The sequence below is a fragment of the Hippopotamus amphibius genome, chromosome 2 (assembly GCF_030028045.1).
Source record: "Hippopotamus amphibius kiboko isolate mHipAmp2 chromosome 2, mHipAmp2.hap2, whole genome shotgun sequence".
In the NCBI taxonomy this organism is placed as follows: Eukaryota; Metazoa; Chordata; class Mammalia; order Artiodactyla; family Hippopotamidae; genus Hippopotamus; species Hippopotamus amphibius.
This window is the reverse complement of record NC_080187.1, coordinates 178396099-178417968: the sequence shown is the minus strand read 5'-3', so window position 1 is coordinate 178417968 and position 21870 is coordinate 178396099. Positions and strand designations below refer to the sequence as shown.

General features: G+C 39.0%; 1 protein-coding gene across 3 annotated transcripts in view; it reads right to left on the bottom strand.

The window, feature by feature from the left end:
* Positions 1-21870, bottom strand: part of FMN1 (formin 1) — a 296198-nt gene that overhangs the window by 87845 nt on the left and 186483 nt on the right. For 2 of the 3 annotated variants that reach the window (XM_057722129.1, XM_057722130.1), the window contains exon 13: positions 3711-3803. In XM_057722129.1, coding sequence (XP_057578112.1) covers positions 3711-3803 — 93 coding nt within the window. Of the gene's footprint in view, positions 1-3710; positions 3804-6653; positions 6753-21870 lie in introns of those variants that run through there. The other variant, XM_057722133.1, reaches the window with a different exon arrangement.

The following is a 21870-nucleotide window of genomic DNA, read 5'->3' as shown; positions in this document are numbered from 1 at the left end:
GAAACAGGTCAATTAAGATTAAAATTGTGTTTTACTTATCTAACCCAATATATTACAATGTTATTTTACCACGTAACCAATATTTAAAAAAAGCAGAAATATAATATTTTGCATGTTTTGGGGTAGTGTCTTCAAACTCTGATGTGCGTTTGATTTGTGCAGCACCTCTCAGTTTGGAGTAGCCACATTTCAACTGCTCAGCAGCTGCACGTGGCCAGTGTGCCACGCTGAGCAGCACAATTCTAGGCTGTTCTTTGATCAACTTGGTTAAATAATGCGTCAACAGTTGACACAGGTATTTCAATAGTGGCTCTTTTCACCACACGATATTGGGAATGTTTAAGATTTATTTTTATATTTTAAAATTCATTTTAGAATAGTAATTTTCCTTTAATTCTTTCTGTGTCTCATTTTGGCTGACTTTGTTTTAGCCACAATTTGAGATTATTCCTATGTCCTTTCCATCTTCCCTTCACGGTACTGGTTAAAGCAGAGGTGACTCCTTTATTCAATTACAGACCTCTCCCCGGTAAGATGGTCCTTAGGCGAGGGACAAGGAGTCTATGGCTCATCTTAGGATTGCCAGCGTCTATCACAGTGCCTGACACTTAGCAGGCTCTGAAGAAATAGCTTTGAATACATATTACAAAGTGAACTAAGCGTTACAGTAGTGGTTCTCAGCCTGGGCTGCACACTGGGATTATGTGGGAAGTTAAAGTAAGAAATGCTGATACCTGGTCTCTCCCCCAGAGATGCTGATGGTAGGTCTGGAATTTGGCTTGGGTGTTGAAATTTTTAAAATCTCCCCCAGGTGATCCTAGTAGAAAGCCAGAATTGAGAACCACTGCTCTAGGGCTTTCTTAGAACAGCTTATTGTGGCCGCATCCTTGCCTTCCTGACATAAGGTCCAATATAGCTCAACTCCATTCTCTCTCTCAGAACAGATCAAAAGTTTCCTAAGAAACCTCGTAGAGAAGAAGCTAAAACAGAACTCCCAAGAGTGATTTGCAAATTCCTTTTCTAAGTCATCAAAGAAGATTTTCAGTGTTCTAAATCCACACGTATTTATCTTTTCCAACAGAGAGAATAAAATTCACAATGTAAGTGTTTTTAAATGCTAGCTAATTTGAAGAGAAAGGATCCTAAGGCCATTACAGCATACAGGCTGATAATACCCAGACATACTCATTGCAGAATTTTCTAGATATAGAATAACAGCAATTAAAAATAGAAATGGATAGGGACTTCCCTGGGGGTGCAGTGTTGAGAATCTGCCTACCAATGCAGGGGACACGGGTTTGAGCCCTGGTGCAGGAGGATGCCACATGCCGCGGAGCAACTAAGCCTGTGCACCACAACTGCCGAGCCTGCGCTCTAGAGCCCATGTGCCACAACTACTGAAGCCCACACACTGCAACGAGGAGTAGCCTAGAGCCTGTGCTCTGCAACAAGAGAAGCCACTGCAAAGAGAAGCCTGCGCACTGCAACGAGGAGTAGCCCCCACTCTCTGCAACTAGAGAAAGTCCACGCAGCAACGAAGACCCAACACAGCCAATGAAAGAAAAAAAAATGGATAGCCAAGACCTGGAAACAACCTAAACATCCGTGACAGATGAATGGATTAAAAAGATGTGGCACATATATACATACAAAAGCCATAAAAAAGAATGAAATAATGCCATTTGCAGCAACATGGATGGACCTAGAGATTATCATTAAAGTGAAGTAAGACAGAGAATGATAAATATCATATGATATCACTTATGTGTGGAACCTAAAAAAATGATACAAATGCACTTATTTACAAAACAGAAAGAGATTCACAGACACAGAAAACAAACTTATGGTTACCAAAGGGGAAAGGGGGGTGGGGGGAGAGAGAAATTAGTAGTTTGGCATTAACATATACACACTACTCTATACAAAACAGATAACCAACGAGGACCTATAGTTCCCTATAGCACAGGGAACTATACTCAAAATTTTGTAATAAACTGTAAGGGAAAACAATCTGAAAAGGAACATATATATACACATACACATATATTTATATATATATTCACTGGGTTGTATACCTGAAACGAACACGATATTGTAAATCAACAAGACTTCAATAAAGATAAAAAATTTTTTTAATTAAAAAAATAGAAATGGGAAAAAATAAAGGAATGGAAATTAAGTACACCTGAGCCTCATTTCAAGTTCCGTATACAGATGTCAAAAGCAGAAATTATTAACTGGAGGTCAGCAAAGCGAAATATTTTGTGGTCTTCTTTAGGCCATTTAGGTTATATTTACATGAAATAATCATAAAGCCATGCATCTACTTTAATAAATCACATATAAAACCTAATTTTAGCCACATAACCGGTGTCACTATTACTGTCTGCTCTCAAAATGATACCTGGCCTGATGGCATTACTTCCATCATATATGAGGTTCAGCTATGGCCAAGAGAGAACGCTGACTTCTACTTCAACACAAATGAGACCTCACCCAGGAGGAGGGAGCAATGAACCCTGCACCAAAGGACCAGCTGGAGTGAAGTTTGTCTGACTCACGGACTGAGAATTTCCCTGCCAATTCCCAATGTGGTTTGGCCATATTTTCTGGATTTACCCTGTTTAATGGCCTTTTGTTGATGGTGTGGTATCATGTGGCCTTATTAATAAATAGAAACAGCATGCTGATATACCCCCAAGGGTACCTACATGCATTTCCCCTGGCTTTCTAGCAAAGACAAAAGCCCCCTCTAACTACCCCACCCTTGTTTTCCTTTACTGAGATATAACTGACATATAACATAAGATTAGTTTCAGGTGTACAACACAATGATTCAATATACATATGTATTGTGAAATGATCAGCACAGTAAGTCTAGTTAACATCCATCACTGTGCAGAGTTACAAATTTTTTTTTCTTGTGATGAGAACTTCTAAGATCTATTCTCTCAGCAACTTTCAAATACAAAATTAATAACTACAGTCACCATCTTTACATGATATTCCTCATGACATTTCTTTTTAACTGGAAATTGTACCCCACACTTATTTTTGTTTCACATCATTGGCTGAATTTGAGAAATCTGAATAGGAAATATCCAAAAGGCACTAAACTTTCACGTTCGCTACTAGGAATCAACAAAAGTTCCCTACTCCTGCCAAAACCATGGAGGAAGGAACATAACTCAGTAAGATGTTTAAGTCAGTACTGGGTCTCACGCATATCACGTCCATCTGCTAACCCCAGAGGGCCCATGGGTGCCAAGTGATTGGATGTGTGACATTCACCCGGCCCCAATTTTCCTTTCTGAAAAGAATGGAAAATACAACACAAGTTTCCAAGTTACCACACTCGTAAAACCAGAAACATAATCACCGTCTGCCTGCACAACTGTATAAGCCTCGCATGAACGTTGTTTGCCAGTTAACATGTACCGAGGATCCTCTTGGGATCCGTGACGAGACAAAGAGAAAGCCTTCCCTCGCAAAGTTTACAGGAACAGGAGTAATGTTAGAGGATTTAAAATACTATGGCAGATTTGAAAGGTGATATAAAGGTTACAGGACAACTCCATCTACACTGAGTACAGATCCACCATGGGAAGATGGTCATTGGCACTGCCAGTGCTCAGGCAGGATGCACAGGGCAATGGGTCTCAGACACCGAGGGGGAAAGGAAGGATGTTTCAGAATGCCACGTCCCCTACCTTTCTGGAAGAACTCTTCGAGTTTGTCCTGAAACGGCTGCAGATACTCCTTTGGTGACTCCTTACACACCACCACCATCTGTTTCTCACTTGCTGTGAAGAGAAGGTGGTAATTAGACTTTCTCGAGAACATGGATTTGCTGAACTTGTGCTCTGTGATCTGCGCTTGGGTATTAATAGTGCAAAATCCTTCTCCAACACCGTTTATCCAAATTACAGGGGAATGAGCAGAAACAAAACACACAAATAATTAGCTCATGCTACGCTTTTCTTCAGGAACAGGGAAATGCATCTCCTTCAAGGTTTTTGTTTGTTTGTTTTTTCAGATGCAGCAAAACCTCTCACTTGGGACAGGTGAGGTACTCTGCTTTTGACCTCTCCACAATAGAGGCAAAAATTACTCAAGGACTAGTTCTAGGGAATTAAGAGCCCAGACCCTCTTCAGATTCATACTCTAAAAGTGGAGCTTAAAATAGATTTTGCAAACTGGCAATTCCTCAAGGAGACACCCACATCCCAGCACAAGAACTAACCCCAGGTTAGGGAGGACCGAATCTCTCTTCACTCCCGTTCACCTACCCTTTCCATTAATATTCCGCTAACACATGTGAAACTTTTTATATGTAATTTACTTCAGACAAGGTATCTGGAATTTACAATAGGTTGCTTTTTTTTGATAATCAAAAATTAGATAGTTCTAATTTTTGATAGTTCTCAAAAATTAGATAGTTCTAACTTGGTGACATGGAAACCAGAATAATCCGCAGTTGACTGTCACAAAAAGCAGTTAATACTGGCAAGAGGCATTTTCTCAAGGTTTCTACATGTTTGTGTCAGTAGCAGAAATGCCGTGGGTAAAAAAAGGCTTCATTTCTCCAAAGCTAGAGCCGAGTCATGATCACTTTTGTCTGCTGATTGTGGCAGAAATTATTGACATGTCCTCGTTCGAGAGAACACATCAAAGCATTAGATTTTCACCATACAGAAAACATGCCACCTGGTTCAAAAAATAGAGAAAGACCTATTCTTGGAGGAATTTAACAAGGGTAAGGCATTTTGTAAGATGACGGTTAGAAAAGATGCCTTTATTTTTGTGGGGAAATTCGTATACAAGAACTTGGTGTTTCCAAAACTAGCATCCCATAATGTTTACTCTGTAAGGCAATCCACAAGCACGTCAACACAGAAAAGGCAAAAGAGGTCACTCAAGGGTCCCTCGAAATTAGTTACCTGACACTTTCTCTTACAATATTGCCAACTAGATTGCTGAAATCCTAGACAACTCTGGGAGTCTATCAGAGTGTGCTGAAGATGAAAGCATGATGTGCGGGAACTCTGTCAAGTTCAGCATCAGCTCCATTCTCAGGATCAGCTCCAGGGATGCCTGCCTGGGATCATGAGGACAGGAGGATCACAGGACAGGAGGGCCTAAGTTCAGGCTCTTCCTATTGACATTGCTATTTTCCAAAAGTTTTTAATAGAGCTTAATCTGATTATCTGTGATTATTCTGATAACCATTCCAGTGCTATCTAGGAAACCCTGTCCATTGGGATGCAAAGACTCATTTCTTTTTTTTTTTAAATGATCTACCTTACCTGAAACAAATTCCTTAAAACCAGCCAATCCATCATTTCAAAACACTCCTTTTCCCCCCTACATTTTTACCTTTATTTATCAGTGAATTTTTCCTCTCTACAATGACTACTTAATAATTTTCTACTATTATCAGATTTCCCTTTACCTCTTTCCTAGTAGATGGGGCTGTGGCCAAATGATAAGTACCTCCCTTCCCCCCACAATTCTATTCTCAAAATAATGGCTTCCGGCTAGAGTGGTATCAGAGAGAGAGGACCTGGACAGGGTATATAGAGCTGGCATATATTTTGGAAGTAGAACAAATTGCTGATGCAGTCGATACAAAGCTGAAGGTGAGGGAGGATGACCAAAGTGTGGCTGGAAGTGCCAGTTACTGAGATGGGGAAGAGGTGACTTTTTTGTTTTAAGGGAGAGAAGATCAAAAGTTAACCTTGAAACTTGTTTTCCCTGGTCTCTATGAAATATAAGGCAAGATTATCCACTGAAAACAAAGAGGGAAAGGTACACAAAAACTTGAAACTCTTAATGAGTTCTTGTTGCTCATTCAACTGAGTTCAAACTCCCAGGCCTGAGATTTAAGGCCTTTTCCATGATGGTACCATTCCACTTTTCAGCTCTATTTCCCCATGTGTTTGCCCAGTGAAACCAAAATTATGCTATGTTTCCAACTATATAAACCAGCGTTCCCAGTTCCATGCCTTCATTCATGTGGTTCTCTGCCCATCCTGCTCTGATCCCATACATACTTCCTACTGTATTTGACAAATTCCTGTTCATCCTAAAAGAGTTTCTCTGAGATTCTGCTACCACCATAAAACCTTTCCAGTCCAAAGTGTTTGCATCTTTCAAATATCTACCTTCCAGAGAGCATTTATGTTTTACCTTCAATTTTATTTATTTGTGTATTTATATTAATCCCTGCAAAGTCATCATGCAGGTTTCATTTACACAACCCCAAACGTCTCCAGAGACATCCGTGCATATCTGGCCAAAACATCAGATCTCCTCACCTTAACTAGATTCTTGTGTGGAGGGAAGTGGACAAAAATTAGCAATGTTGACTCAGATTCAGAGTGGGCTCTCCAAGGGGTGCAGAATGACCTCCTTGTCTCTTTACACTTTTCCTTCTTTCCCAGGAAGGTACATGAAGGGGTCCCAGTATCTTCATTCTGCAAACCCTGTGACTGTCCCAAGCTGATGTGAAAGGGCTCAGTGTATTTTAAAGAATCCCACCCCACCCCCCCCCCCAAAAAATCCACCACTTCATGTTGTAAGGCACAAGAAGGTAGCAAAGATCCTTCTCCTGGTTGAGCAGTTATGACAGCAGGCCTAGAAGCAGGAGACTGGTCAGACACACTTTGGAAGAGATCTGCTTTCAAGAATTGACATTTTTCAATGAAATTTCATGACCACATAAATTTTTCCGATGACATCCAGCCATGATTCTGAAAACACAGGAAGCCTTATTTAGTCTCACAATACGAATTGGGAGAGGCTTTTATATTCTTTAACTAGCCTTCTACTACATTCAAATTCCAACAATCCCATTTATAGAGAACTATTTTTCACGAACGCAATTAACATATGGTGAGGCTGCATTCTGGCAAGAGGGCATAATTGAAGCCATGACAGTAATTTCTTCAAGGTTACTTCTCCCTAGTAAATAAAAAGCCCAAGCCTGAGCTTCTTTTCCCAATGACACAAGCAAAGCCTCCACCTCTGCCTGATTGAAAAGGGTTGATCACTGCGCTTCTCCCTTTGTCCTATCTGTGCTGACAGAGCCCACGGGGTCTGTCAAACAGCCCAGATGTTATGAAGCCACGTAGTGGTGGGGCAAAGGGCTCATGCTTGGATGGAGACCTACCTGAGTGCAGGTGGGCTGCGGCTTTTCTCATCTGCAAAATGGGGACCCCCCCCCACAGGCAAGATATATGAATGAAGTGAGATAATGTAGGTAAAGTGGTTTGCAAAATGCCTGGCACTAGCAAGTGGCCATGTATATATTATTTGTCACTTTTATGACTTTGGTTGGGAGACATGTCATAGCCAGAACAGCAAGAGAGTCAAGGCTAGGGATTACGTGCTACAAATTCTAAACATTCTATTTACAAAAATATGTCGCCGTGCAAATCTTCTATTTGGAGCAAAAAAGATAACGACTTTTGTTCCCTTGCTGACATTCCACCACCCACTATGAAAATTCAAGGAAGAAACTCCTGCAGAAAGATGAAGCAAAATGTGAAGCAAGCAAAATGTGAAGCAAGTGCCCTGGGCCTCTGATCTTCATGCTTTTAAAATAAGAAACAGTGAAACCAGCGCAGAGGAGAGCAGCTCCCCTGCTGTGCCCTGAGGTCCTCTCTGCACCCCAGTGGGCACAGCCTCCCATGTGGCCTGTTAGAATTAAACTTCTCCACACGATCAAAGCAGAGGGCTGCCCTCTGACTGTCTGAGCACAGCCACACATTCAATGGCCAGGCAGTGTGCCCGCTCCCACTTATTAACTTGGCTTATCCAGGATGCATTCTAGCAGACAAACAGGAGGCCTGAAGACGAATTAACAATGATGCTGGAGACAGGCAGTGCATAAAGGAGAGAGGCCCCTGACAAATTCCCAATGTCATTAATTGTCCAACCAGAAGATGCTTATGCAATATTGCTAGACCACCAAGGTTGCCTCAGACACAGGCTGTGCCAGGAGTTCCAGTGTTAAAAGCCAAAGTCACCCAGGTTCTTTCTCTCTCTCTCTCCCTTTTTCTATTAAATTTGACAGAAATAAATATTAATTCCTGAGGTTAGTTACTACTAGGTGATCACTGTAAGAGATGAAAGATTGAAAACCAGTACATAATAAAATAATTGACACTAAATTGAGAGTATCCTCACTTAAAGACTAAGAGCTTGTGAAGCATTTAAAACACAGAATATAGCATATAAAATATAGCCAATACTTTATAATAACTATAAATAGAGTATAATCTTTAAAAATTGCAGATCACTACGTTGTACACCTGAAACATATAATACTGTACATCAACGATACCTCAATTAAAAAAACTTAAAAAATAGGTTAAGTGCTTGTGAAGCATTTTAGACAAAGGAAAGATTTAGCTTTGAATGTTTTAAGATTTCAGATATTAGACTGGTAAGCTCATAAGAGGTTGTCTGGTTTTTTTGGTTTTTGACCTTTAAGAACAAGGAATAAAGTACACTGAGTCACTTAAAAGCATGGGCAGGTTATAAGGATACAGAGGCAAGGCCCAGATATAACTCATCAAAATGTAACACATGTTTAATCATTTTAATAGCTCAAATGTACATGGGCATTTTTAAGGAAAATATGGTGCCTGTCTCTTTCTATATGAGTTGAAGGACCTATAGGCTTAGTAATGAAGTCAGAACACATTTTTAGAGAAAGGGAAAGATGTATCTAGGCTCTACTTTTCAAATCTGGGATTCTCCCTTCTCTCCTCTTTGCTGACCTAATTTCTACCCAACCCCTCCATGGTTCTATGCCATTTCTACCTGTTCTTCAGTTTTATAAGATCCCTGTCCTTATAAACCTGCCTAAGGAGGCAAAAGACCTATATGCAGAAAACTATAAGACACTGATGAAAGAAATCAAAGACAACACAAACAGATGGAGAGACATATCATGTTCTTGCACTTTAAGAATCAACATTGTGAAAATGGCTATACAACCCAAAGCAATTTACAGATTCAACGTAATCACCATCAAATTACCAATGGCATTTTTCACAGAACTAGAGCAAGAAATTTTACGATTTGTATGGAAACACAAAAGCCCCCAAATAGCCGAAGTAATCTTGAGAAGGAAAGATGGAGTTGGTGGAATCAGGCTTCCTAACTTCAAACTATACTACAAGGCTACAGTGATCAAGACAGTATGGTACTGGCACAAAAACAGAAATATGGCTCAATGGAACAGAATAGAGAGCCCAGAAGTAAACCCACACACATTTTGGCACCTTATCTTTGACAAAGGAGGCAAGAATATATAATGGAAAAAAGACACCCTCTTCAATAGTGGTGTTGGAAAAATTGGACAGCTACATGTAAAAGACTGAAACTAGAACACTTACTAACACCATGCACAAAAATAAACTCAAAATGGATTACAGATCTAAATGTAAGGCCAGACACTATAAAACTCTTAGAAGAAAACATAGGCAGAACACTCTATGACATACATCAAAGCAAGATCCTTTTTGACCCACCTTCTAAAATAATGGAAATAAAATCAAGAATAAACAAATGGGTCCTAATAAAACTTAAAAGCTTTTGCACAGCAAAAGAAACCATAAACAAGACAAGAAGACAACCCTCAGAATGGGAGAAAATATTTGCCAATGAAGCAATGGGCAACGGATTAATCTCCAAAATATACAAGCAGCTCATACAGCTTAACACCAAAAAAGCAAATAACTCAATCTACAAATGGGCAGAAGACCTAAATAGACATTTCTCCAAAGAAGACATGCAGATGGCCAACAAACACATGAAAAGATGCTCAACATCACTAAGCATTAGAGAAATGCAAGTCAAAGCCACAATGAGGTATCACCTCACACAGGTCAGAATGGCCATCATCACAAAATCCAGAAACAATAAACGCTGGAGAGGGTGCGGAGAAAAGGGAACTCTCCTGCACTGCTGGTGGGAATGTTAATTAGTACAGCCACTATGGAAAACAGTATGGAGATTCCTTAAAAAACTAAAAATGAAACTACCATATGACACAGCAATCCCACTCCTGGGTATATACCCAGAGAAAACCATAATCCAAAAAGAAACATGTACCACAATGTTCACTGCAGCACTATTTACAATAGCCAGGACATGGAAGCAACCTAAATGCCCATCAACAGATAAATGGATAAAAGAAGATGTGGCACATATATATAATGGAATATTACTCAGCCATAAAAAGGAATGAAATTGAGTTATTTGTACTGAGGTGGATGGACCTAGAGACTGTCATACAGTGCAAAGTAAGCCAGAAAGAGAAAAGCAAATACCGTATGCTAACTTATATATATGGAATCTAAAAAAAATGGTACTGATGAACATAGTGACAGGGCAAGAATAAAGACAGAGATGTAGAGAATGGACTTGAGGACATGGGGTGGGGGTGGTGGGGCGAAGGGGAAGCTGGGATGAAGTGAGAGAGTAGCATTGACATATATACATACCAAATGTAAAATAGATAGCTAGTGGGAAGTTGCTACATAACATAGGGAGATCAACTTGATGATGGGTGCTGACTTAGAAGGCTGGGATAGGGAGGATGGGAGGGAGTCATGGGAGGGAGAGCTTTTGGAGATATATGTATAAATATAGCTGATTCACTTTGGTGTGCAGAAAAAACTGGCACAACAGTATAAAGCAATTATATTCCAATAAAGAGCTTAAAAAAAAAAGACTAAAGGTAAGATAAAATAAAGTATTTGTTGTTGGGTCTAAAAAATACTTGAGCTCTCAGGAAGAACAAAATACAAATTAATACACTGCTTTTTATGTGTTTTTGGAGCATTTAGAATGTCAGTGTAAATATCAATTTCTGTCAATTTTTTTGTCAATACATAAAAGATTGATATATATCACTATTGTGAAAGGTGAGAGAGAAAAGGATATGCCTTTTGCTCTTCTTTTTTAATTCACTCAGGCAGAACATCTCAAAATAAACAGATTAAAGTGAAAAAAAAAAAAGATCCCTGTCCTTTCCCTAATCTCCATGCTCAAAGGACCACCTTTGAGGATTGCTGAAGCAATATAAGGAACTGAGAGACTATGAACAACTATGCCAATAAATGGACAACCTAGAAAAAATGAACAAATTTCTAGAAATGTACCCTCTCCCAAGATTGAACCAGGAAGAAATAGAAAATATGAACAGACCAATTACCAGTAATGAAAGTATATCAGTAATAAAAAATAATTCCCAACAAACGAAGGTCCAGGACCAGATGGCTTCACAGATGAATTCTACCAAACATTTAGAGAAGAGCTAACACCTATCCTTCTCTAACTATTCCCAAAAAAATGCAGAGGAAGGAATGTTTCCAAACTCATTCTACAAGGCCACTATCACTGATATCAAAACCAGACAAAGATATAACACACACACACACACAAAAATTACAGGCCAATATCACTGATAAACATAGATGCAAAAATCCTCAACAAAATATTAGCAAACTGAATCCAACAATACATCAAAAACATCATTCACCGTGATGAAGTGGAATTTATCTCAGGGCAAGGATTTTTTCACTATCTGTGAACTGATCAATATGATATACCACATTAACAAATTTAAGAATAAAAACCATATCATCTTAATAGATGCAGAAAAAGGTTTTGATAAAATTCAACATCCATTTATGATAAAAACTCTCCAGAAAGTGGGCATAGAGGGAACATACTTCAACATAATAAAGGCCATATATGACAAGCCTACAGCTAACATCATACTCAATGGTGAAAAGCTGAAACTATTTCCTCTAAGATCAAAAACAAAACAAGGATGCCCACTCTCATCACTTTTACTCAATATAGTACTGGTAGTCCTAGCCACAGCTACTGGACAAGAAAAAGAGATAAAAGCAATCAAAATTGGAAAGGAAGAAGTAAAGCTGTTACTACTTGCAGATGACATGATACTCTACAAAGAAAATCCTAAAGACACCACCAGAAAACTACTAGAGCTCATCATTGAATTTGGTAAAGTTTCAAGATACAAATTTAATACACAGAAATCTATTGAATTTCTACACACTAACAATGAACTATCGGAAAGAGAAATTAAAGAAACAATTCCATTTACAATCACACTGAAAAGAATAAAATACCTAGGAATAAACCCACCTAAGGAGGTAAAAGACCTGTACTGAGAAAACTATAAGACAGTGATGAAAGAAACTGAAGACAACAAAAACAGATGGAAAGATATACCATGTTCATGAACTAGAAAAACTAATGTTAAAATGATCACACTACCCAAGGCAATCTACAGACTCAATGTAATCCCAATCAAAATACCAAGGGCATTTTCCACAGAACTAGAACAAATAATTTTAAAATTTGTATGGAAACAGAAAAGACCCCAAATACCCAAAACAATCTTGAGAAAGAATAGAGCTGGAGGAATCATGCTCTCTGACTATGCTACAAAGCTTCAGTAATCAGAATAGTATGATACTGGTGTAAAAACTGACACATACATCAATGGAACAGAACAGAGAGCCCAGAAATAAGCCCATAAACTTATGGTTAATTAATCAGTGACAAAGGGGGCAAGAATATACAATGGAGAAAGGACAGTATCTTCACTAAGTGATGCTGGGAAAATTGGATAGCTACATGTAAAAGAATGAAATTAGAACATTCTCTAACATCATATACAAAAATAAACTCAAAATGGATTAAAGACCTAAATGTAAGACTGGAAACCACAAAGCTCCTAGAAGAAAACAGACAGAACATTCCTTGACATAAATTGTAGCAACATATTTTTTTGATCTGTCTCCTAAAGCAAAGGCATTAAAAGCAAAAAACAATTGGGACCTAATTAAACTTAAAAGCTTTTGCACACCAAAGGAAACCACTCACAAAACAAAAAGACAACCTACTGAATGGGAGAAAATATTTGCAAGTGATATGACTGATAAAGGGTTAATATCTAAAATATATAAACAGCTCATACAACAACAAAAAAAACCAAACAACTCAATTTAAAAAATGGTCAGAAGACCTGAATAGACATTTTTCCAAAGAAGAGATACAGATGGCCAACAGGCATATGAAAATATGCCCAACACTGCTAATCATCAGAGAAATGCAAATTAAAACTACAATGAGATATCACCTCACACTTGTCAGAATGGCTATCATCAAAAAGACCACAAATAACAGATGCTAGCGAAGATGTAGAAAAAAGGGAACCCTCATACTGTTGGTGGGAACGTAAATTGGTGCAGCCACTATGGAAAACAGTATGGAGGGTCCTCAAAAAACTAAAAACAGAACTACCATATGACCTGGCAATTCCAACCTTGGGTATGTATCTAAAAAAAAGCAAGAACACTTATTCTAAAAGATACATGCACCCCAATGTCATAGCAGCATTATTTACAACTGCCAAGATATAAAAGCAACCTAAGTGTGCATCAGCAGAAGAATGGATGAAGATGTAGTATGTATTCATACATACAGTGGAATACTACATAGCCATAAAAAGAATAAAGTTTTGAAATTTTGCCATTTGCAACAACATGGATGGACTTGAAGGGTAATATGCTAAGTGAATTAAGTCAGATGGAGAAAGACAAATACTATATGATATCATTTCTATGCAGAATCTAAAAATATAAAACTAACTAGTGAATGTAACAAAAAAGAAACAGACTCACAAATATGGAGAACAAGCCAGTGGTTACCAGCGGGGAGAGGGAAGGGGGGAGGGGCAATATAGGGGTAGGGGATTAAGAGGTACAAACTATTTTGTATAAAATAAACAAGCAGGATTTCCCCAGTGGCACAGTGGTTAAGAATCTGCCTGCCAATGCAGGGGACACGGGTTGGATCCCTGGTCTACGAAGATCCCACATGCTGTGGAGCAACTAAACCTGTGTGCCTCAACTACTGAGCCCACATGTTGCAACTACTGAAGCCCGCATACCTAGAGCCTGTGATCCACAACAAGAGAAGCCAATGCAATAAGAAGCCCGCACACTGCAATGAAGAGTAGCCCCCACCCACTGCAGCTAGAGAAAGCCCACACACAGCAATGAAGACCCAATGCAGCCAAAATAAATAAGTAAACAAATAAATAAAATTAAATTAAATAAAAAAGCTACAACATAATAAAGGCCATATATGACAAGCCTACAGCTAACATCATACTCAAATACATTAGTCTTCAGAAGGTCCCAATAAATGTTTACAAAATAAAAGACCTAGTAAATAGGGGACTTCTTAGGTGGTGCAGTGGGTAAGAATCCGCTTGCCAATGCAGGGAACACGGGTTCAATCCCTGCCCCAGGAAGATACCACATGCCGCAGAGCAACTAAGCCTGTGCACCACAACAATTGAGCCTGCGTTCTAGAGCCCATGAGCCACAACTATTGAGCCCATGTGCCACAACTACTGAAGCCCATGTGCCTAGAGCCCATGCTCTGCAACAAGAGAGGCCACCGCAATGAGAAGCCCGCACACCACAATGAAGAGTAGCCCCTACTCGCCGCAACTAGAGAAAGCCTGTGTGCAGCAATGAAGACCCAACACAGCCAAAATAAATAAATAAATAAATAAATGAAGTAAGTAAGTAAGTAAGTAAGTAAATTTATTAAAAAAAAAAAAAGACCTAGTAAACAAATAACTGGACTTAAGAGAAATACAAGCAAGGCACTGAAAGAATTTGTTAACTTCTAATAAATTAAAACAAGAACTTTGGTACATTTTTAATTGTGGAAGACAACTCTCTATATAGTATATCTATAATATATACAAATACAGATCAGCAATTAACATATTAGAAAAATTTTCTCTTTGAACTAAATCTAAAGATACACTTATTTATTCTTAGTTTTCCATACTCTTTAAGGCTTGGAAAATTATTTAATAACTCTCTGACTCTTAGTTTCTTTTTTTTTTAATACAACTTTATTGGAGTATAATTGCTTTACAATGTTGTGCTAGTTTCTGCTGTACAACAAAGTAACTCAACTATATGTATACATATATCCCCATAACTCCTACCTCTTGAACCTCCCTCTCACCCTCCCTATCCCACCTCTCTAAGCTGTCACAAAGGACCAAGCTTATCTCCCTGAGTATGCAGCAGCTTCCCACTAGCTATCTATTTTACCTTTGGTAGTGTATATATGTTAATGCTACTCTCTCACTACGTCCACATTTCCCCTTCCCCACCATGTGCTCTAGTCTGTTCCCTACATCTGTGTCTTTATTCCTGCTCTGCCACTTGGTTCATCAGTACCATTTTTCTAGATTCCAAATATATGTGTTAGCACATGGTATTTGTTCTTTTCTTTTTGACTCACTTCACTCTGTATGACAGTCTCTAGGTCCAACCACCTCACTACAAATAACTTGACTTCATTCCTTTTTATGGCTAAGTAATATTCCATTGTATATATGTGCCACATCTTCTCTGTCCATTCATGTGTCCATGGACATCTAGGTTGTTTCCATGTCCTGGCTATTGTAAACAGTGCTGCAATGAACATTGTGGTACATGTATCTTTTCGAATTTTGGTGTTCTCAGGGTATATGCCCAGTAGTGGTATTGCAGGGTCATATGGTAGTTCCATTTTTAGTTTTTTAAGGAATCTCCATACTGTTTTCCATAGTGGCTGTATCAATTTACATTCCCACCAGCAGTACAGGAGGGTTCCCTTTTCTAGACACCCTCTCCAGCATTTATTGTTCCTAGATTTTTTGATGACAGCCATTCTGACCAGTGTGAGGTGACACCACATTGTGGCTTTGATTTGCATTTCTCTAATGATTAGTGATGTTGAGCATCTTTTTGTGTGCCTTTTAGCCATCTGTATGTCTTCTTTGGAGAAATGTCTATTTAGGTCTTCTGCCCATTTTTGCATTGGGTTGTTTTTTTGATATTGAGCAGTGTGAGCTGCTTGTATATTGAGTTTAATCCTTTGTCAGTAGCTTCATTTGCAAATATTTTTTTCCCATTCTGAGGGTTGTCTTTTCATCTTGTTTATGGTTTCCTTTGCTGTGCAAAAGCTTTTAAGTTAAATTAGGTCCCATTTGTTTATTTTTGTCTTTATTTCCACTACTCTAGGAGGTGGGTCAAAAAGGATCTTGCTGTCATTTATGTCATAGAGTGTTCTGTTTATGTTTTCATCTAAGAGTTTTCTTGCATCTAGCCTCACATTTAGGTCTTTAATTCATTTTGAGTTTGCTTTTCTGTATGGTGTTAGGAAGTGTTCTAACTGCATTCTTTTACATGTAGCTGTCCAGTTTTCCCAACACCACTTATTGAAGAGGCTGTCTTTCATCCATTGTATATTCTTGCCTCTTTTGTCAAAGATAAGGTGACCATATGTGCATGAGTTTATCTCTGGGCCTTCTATACTGATCCATTGATCTATGTTTCTGTTTTTGTGCCAGTGCTATACTGTCTTGATGACTGTAGTTTTGCAGTATAGTCTTAAGTCAGGGAGCCTGATTCCTCCAGCTCTGTTTTTCTTTCTCAAGATTGCTTTGGCTATTCGGGATCTTTTGTGTTTCCATATAAATTGTGTAATTTTTTTGTTTTAGTTCTGTGCAAAATGCCATTTGATAATATGATAAGGATTGCATTGAATCTGTAGATTGCTTCGGGTGGTGTAGTCATTTCAACAATATTGATTCTTCCAACCCAAGAACATGGTATATGTCTCCATCTGTTTGTATTGTCTTTGATTTCTTTCATCAGTGTCTTTCATCCTCTTTCATACAGGTCTTTTGCCTCCTTAGTAAGGTTTATCCCTAGGTATTTTGTTCTTTTTGTTTGCAATGGTAAATGGGAGTGTTTCCTTAGTTTCTCTTTCTGATTTTTCATTGTCAGTGTATAGGAATGCAAGAGATTTCTGTACGTTAATTTTGTATCCTGCTACTTTACCAAATTCTTTGATTAGCTCTAGTAGTTTTTCTGGTGGCATCTTTAGGTTTGCTATGTATAGTATCATGCCATCTGCAAACAGTGGCAGTTTTACTTCCTCTTTTCCAATTTGTATTCCTTTTATTTATTTTTCTTCTGATTGCCATGGCTAGGACTTCTAAAACTATGTTGAATAATAATGGTGAGTGTGGGCACCCTTGTCTTGTTCCTGATCTTAGAGGAAATGCTTTCAGTTTTTCACCATTAAGAATGATGTTGGCTACGGGTCTGTCATATATGGCCTTTATTATGTAGGCCATATATGTATTATGTATAACACATATATATTATGTAATATGTATTATACATAATATATATTATGTGTAATATATATTATATATTATGTATACTATATATGTATTATACATAATACATTATTATATTATTATATATTATGTATAATACATATATTTTGTATTATGTATACTATTATTATATTATCCCCTCTATGCCCACTTTCTGGGGAGTTTTTATCATAAATGGGTGTTGGATTTTGTCTAAAGCTTTTTCTGCATTGAGATTATCATATGGTTTTTATCCTTTAATTTGTTAATATGGTGTATCACATTGATTGATTTGCATATGTTGAAGAATCCTTGCACTCCTGGGATAAAACCCACTTGATCATGGTGTATGATCCTTTTAATGTGTTGTTGGATTCTGTTTGCTAGTAATTTGTTGAGGACTTTTGCATCTATGTTCATCAGTGATATTGGCCTGTAATTTTCTTTTTTTGTGACATCTTTGTCTGGTTTTGGTAACAGGGTGATGGTGGCCTCCTCCCTCTGCTATATTTTGGAAGAGTTTGAGGAGCATAGGTGTTAGCTCTTCTCTAAATGCTTGACAGAATTTGCCTGTGAAGCCATCTGGTCCTGGACTTTTATTTGTTGGAAGATTTTTAATCACAGTTTCAATTTCAGTGCGTGTGATTGGTCTGTTCATATTTTCTATTTCTTCTTGGTTCAGTCTTGGAAGGTTATACTTTTCTAAGAATTTGTCCATTTCTTCCAGGTTGTCCATTTTATTGGCATATAGTTGTCTGTGTAGTCTCTCATGATCCTTTGTATTTCTGCAGTGTCAGTTGTTACTTCTTTTTCATTTCTAATTCTGTTGATTTGAATCTTTTCCCTTTTTTTCCTGATGACTCTGTTTAATGGTTTATCAATTCTTCTCAAAGAACCAGCTTTTAGTTTTATTGATCTTTGCTATTGTTTCTCTCATTTCTTTTTCATTTATTTCTGATCTGATATTTATGATTACTTTCCTTCTGCTACTTTGAGTTTTTTTTCTTCTTTCTCTAATTGTTTTAGGTGTAAGTTTAGGTTGTTTGAGATTTTTCTTGTTTCTTGAGGTAGGATTGTATTGCTATAAACTTCTCTCTTAGAACTGCTTTTGCTGCATTCCATAGGTTTTGGATCATTGTGTTTTCATTGTCACTTGTCTCGGTATTTTTTTAACTTCCTCTTTGATTTCTTCAGTGATCTCTTGGTTATTTAGTAGTGTGTTGTTTAGCCTCCATGTGTTTGTATTTTTTATAGTTTTTTTTTTCCTGTAATTGAGATCTCATCTCATAGTGTTGTAGTTGGAAAAGATGCTTGATATGATTTGTTTTCTTAAATTTACTGAGGCTTGATTTGTGACCCAAGATGTGATTGATCCTGGAGAACATTCTGTGTGCACTTAAGAAGAAGGGGTATTCTGTTGTTTTTGGATGGAATGTCCAATAAATATCGAAGTCCAGCTTGTCTAATGTGTCATTTTAAGCTTGTGTTTATTTATTGGTCTTTGTATTTAATTTTTGATAGTTTGATTAATATGTGTCAGTATATTTCTCCTTAGGTTTATCCTGTGTGGGACACTCTGTGCTTCCTAGACTTGATTTATTATTTCCTTTCCCATGTTAGGGAAGTTTGACTATAATCTCTTCAAATATTTTCTCAGACCCTTTCTTTTTGTCTTCTTCCTCTGGAACCCCTATAATTCGAATGTTGGTGTGTTTAATGTTGTGCCAGAGGTCTCTGAGACTATCCTCTATTCTTTTCATTCTTTTTTCTTTATTCTTCTCCGTGGCAGTTATTTCCATTATTCTGTCTTCCAGCTCACATATCCATTTTTATGCATCTGTCATTCTGCTATTGACTCCTTCTAGAGTATTTTTAATTTCAGTTATAGTGTTGTTCATCACTGTTTGCATGCTCTTTAGTTCTTCTAGGTCCTTGTTAAATGTTTCTTGTATTTTCTCCATTCTATCTCTGAGATTTTGGATCACCTCTACTATCATTACTCTGAATTCTTTTTCAGGTAGACTGCCTATCTTTTTTCATTTGTTCAGTCTTGTGGATTTTTACCTTGCTTCTTAATCTGCTGCATATTTTTCTATCTTCTCATTTTGTTTAACTTACTGTGTTTGGGGTCTCCTGTCTACAGGCTACAGGATCATAGTTCCTCTTACTTCTATTGTCTGTTCCCAGTGGGTGAGGTTGGTCCAGTGGCTTGTGTAGGCTTCCTGGTGGGGGTGACTGGTGCCTGTGTTCTGGTGGGTGGGGCTGGATCTTGTGCCTCTGATGGGCAGAGCTGTGTCCAGTGGTGTGTTTTAGGGTGTCTGTGAGCTTAGTATGACTTTAGGCAGCCTGTCTCCTGATGGGTGGGTTGTGTTCCTGTCTTGCTAGTTGTTTGGCATGAGATGTCCAGGACTGCAGCTTGCTGGTCCTTGGGTGGAGCCAGGTCTTAGTGTTCGGTTGGAGACCTCTGGGAGAGTTCTCGATTAATATTCCACAGGGCCAGGAGTTCTCTGGTGGTCCAATGTCCTGGACTTGGCTCTCCCACTTTGGAGGCTCAGGCCCATCCCCTGGGCAGAGCACCAAGACCCCACAAGCCACCTGGTGTGGAAGAAATGGAGAAAAAACAAACAAACAAACAAACAAACAAACAAAAACTGAAGAGACAGCCCCCGAGACAAATGGTACAAGCAAAACTAGAGTCAAAATCTCACAAAGAAACATACAACTACATACTCACAAAAAGAAAAAAAAAAGTGAAAACAAAGCAGAAGAGGGCAACCAAATCAATAAACAAGCCCAAAAATGAAACAGGAAAAAAAATAAGTAAAATAAAAAATATATTAAAATAAATGCATGAAAAGGAAAAGAAAGAGCATATAAAAAATTAAAGTTAAAGGAATAATAGAAAAAGAACAACAGAACAAAAAGAACCAAACATACAAGCAAAAGAAAGGTAATATTTTCCTGTGGCCTTGGCTGTCAGGGTCCTTGCCCCCACAGTGAGCCACAGCCAATCCCTACCTACCCAGGAAGTCTTCTAATACTTCTAGGTACGTCTCTGGACCTGCTGTGGGCACTGTGGAGCCAGCTCAGACTCTGATCTGGCCTTACTCCCGCGTGTGCTTGTCCTCCAAGTCCACAGTTGCCTCCAAAGTCCACAGCTTCAACTGCAGGAACAATCATCTATTCAGGTATGCTCCTGTGGCTGCAAGGAGATGTTTCCTTTTTTTTCTTCTTTGGTTGCACAGCCCCTGGGGTTCAGCTTTGGATTTGGCCCTGCCTCTGCATGTGGGCCGTCCTCAGGCATCTGTTCCCCTCCTAGGCAAGTGGGGGTGAAAGCGTGGCTGCTTAAGGCTCACTTAGGCCACAGGGAGGGAGGGATAAGGCAATCACAATTCAAAGTGTGGACTGTGACTGCAGCGGGACAGTCCGGCAAAAAGTTGCAAGAGCCTGAGGCACACCGTGTGTTCTCCCGGGGAAGTTGGCCCCAGATTGCGGGACCCTTGGCTGTGGCGGGCTGCACAGGCTGCCAGGAGGGCGTGGACAGTGACCTGCCTTGTATACAGGATCCTTGGTGGCAGTAGCGGCAGCCTCTGGGTTCCAAGATAACAGCCATGGCTCGCGTTCATATAGATGTTGACCTGTTGTCTGTGAGCACGTGGAGCAGGAAGCTCCTATGGTGGGCCGCCTCTCGAGCACCCTGAAACAAAGGTCTCCTGCCTCTCCGTCAGGCCCATGCTTTTTCCCAGACTCTGTCCCAGCTAGCTGTGGTGCAGTAGCCCCCATAGGCTGTCCTCATGCAGCCAACTCCAGTCCTCTCCCTGGGGTCTGACCTCCAATGCCCAAGCCTCAGTGCCCAGCCCCCACCTGCCCCAGCAGGAGAGTAGACAAGTGTCTCAGGCTGGGAGGTGCTGGTTGGCAGAGATTCTTCATGCGGGAATCTCTCAACTCTACCCTCTGTGTACCTGTTGCTGCCTTCTCCTCCAAGGCTCTGAAGCTCCCCCTGTCCCCACCAGTGAGGGAACTTCCTAGTGTGTGGAAACTTTTCCCTTTTCACAGCTCCCTCCCAGAGGGGCAGGTCTCATCCTGATTCCTTTGTCTCTCTCTCTCTCTTTTTTTTTTTTCCCTTTTTTCTTTTGCTCTACCCAGTTACAAGAGGATTTTCTTGCCTTTTTGGAAGTCTGAGGTCTCCCGCCAGTGTTTGGTAGGTATTCTATAGGAGCTGTTCCACATGTAGATGTATTCTTGATATATTTGTGGGGAGGAAGTGATCTCCATGTTTTATTCCTCCACTATCTTCCTGTGAACCTCTTAGTTTCTTGATACATAAAATTTCATGAGGACTAAATGAGAGGTACATGAAGAAGCACTTTGTATACTGAGCAGTAAAATGCTATCCAAAATATTCTTTATCTATTTAAAATATTCAAACAGTGCTAAGCCTAGCTAGATAACATATTGTACATGGTTTTATTCTCCTTGTTTCCAAGAACAGTGAAACAACAAAAACCCCACAAATTCTTTGAACAAGTTGACTTTCCTAATATTTATGTGTTTAGTAAACAACAAATCACTAT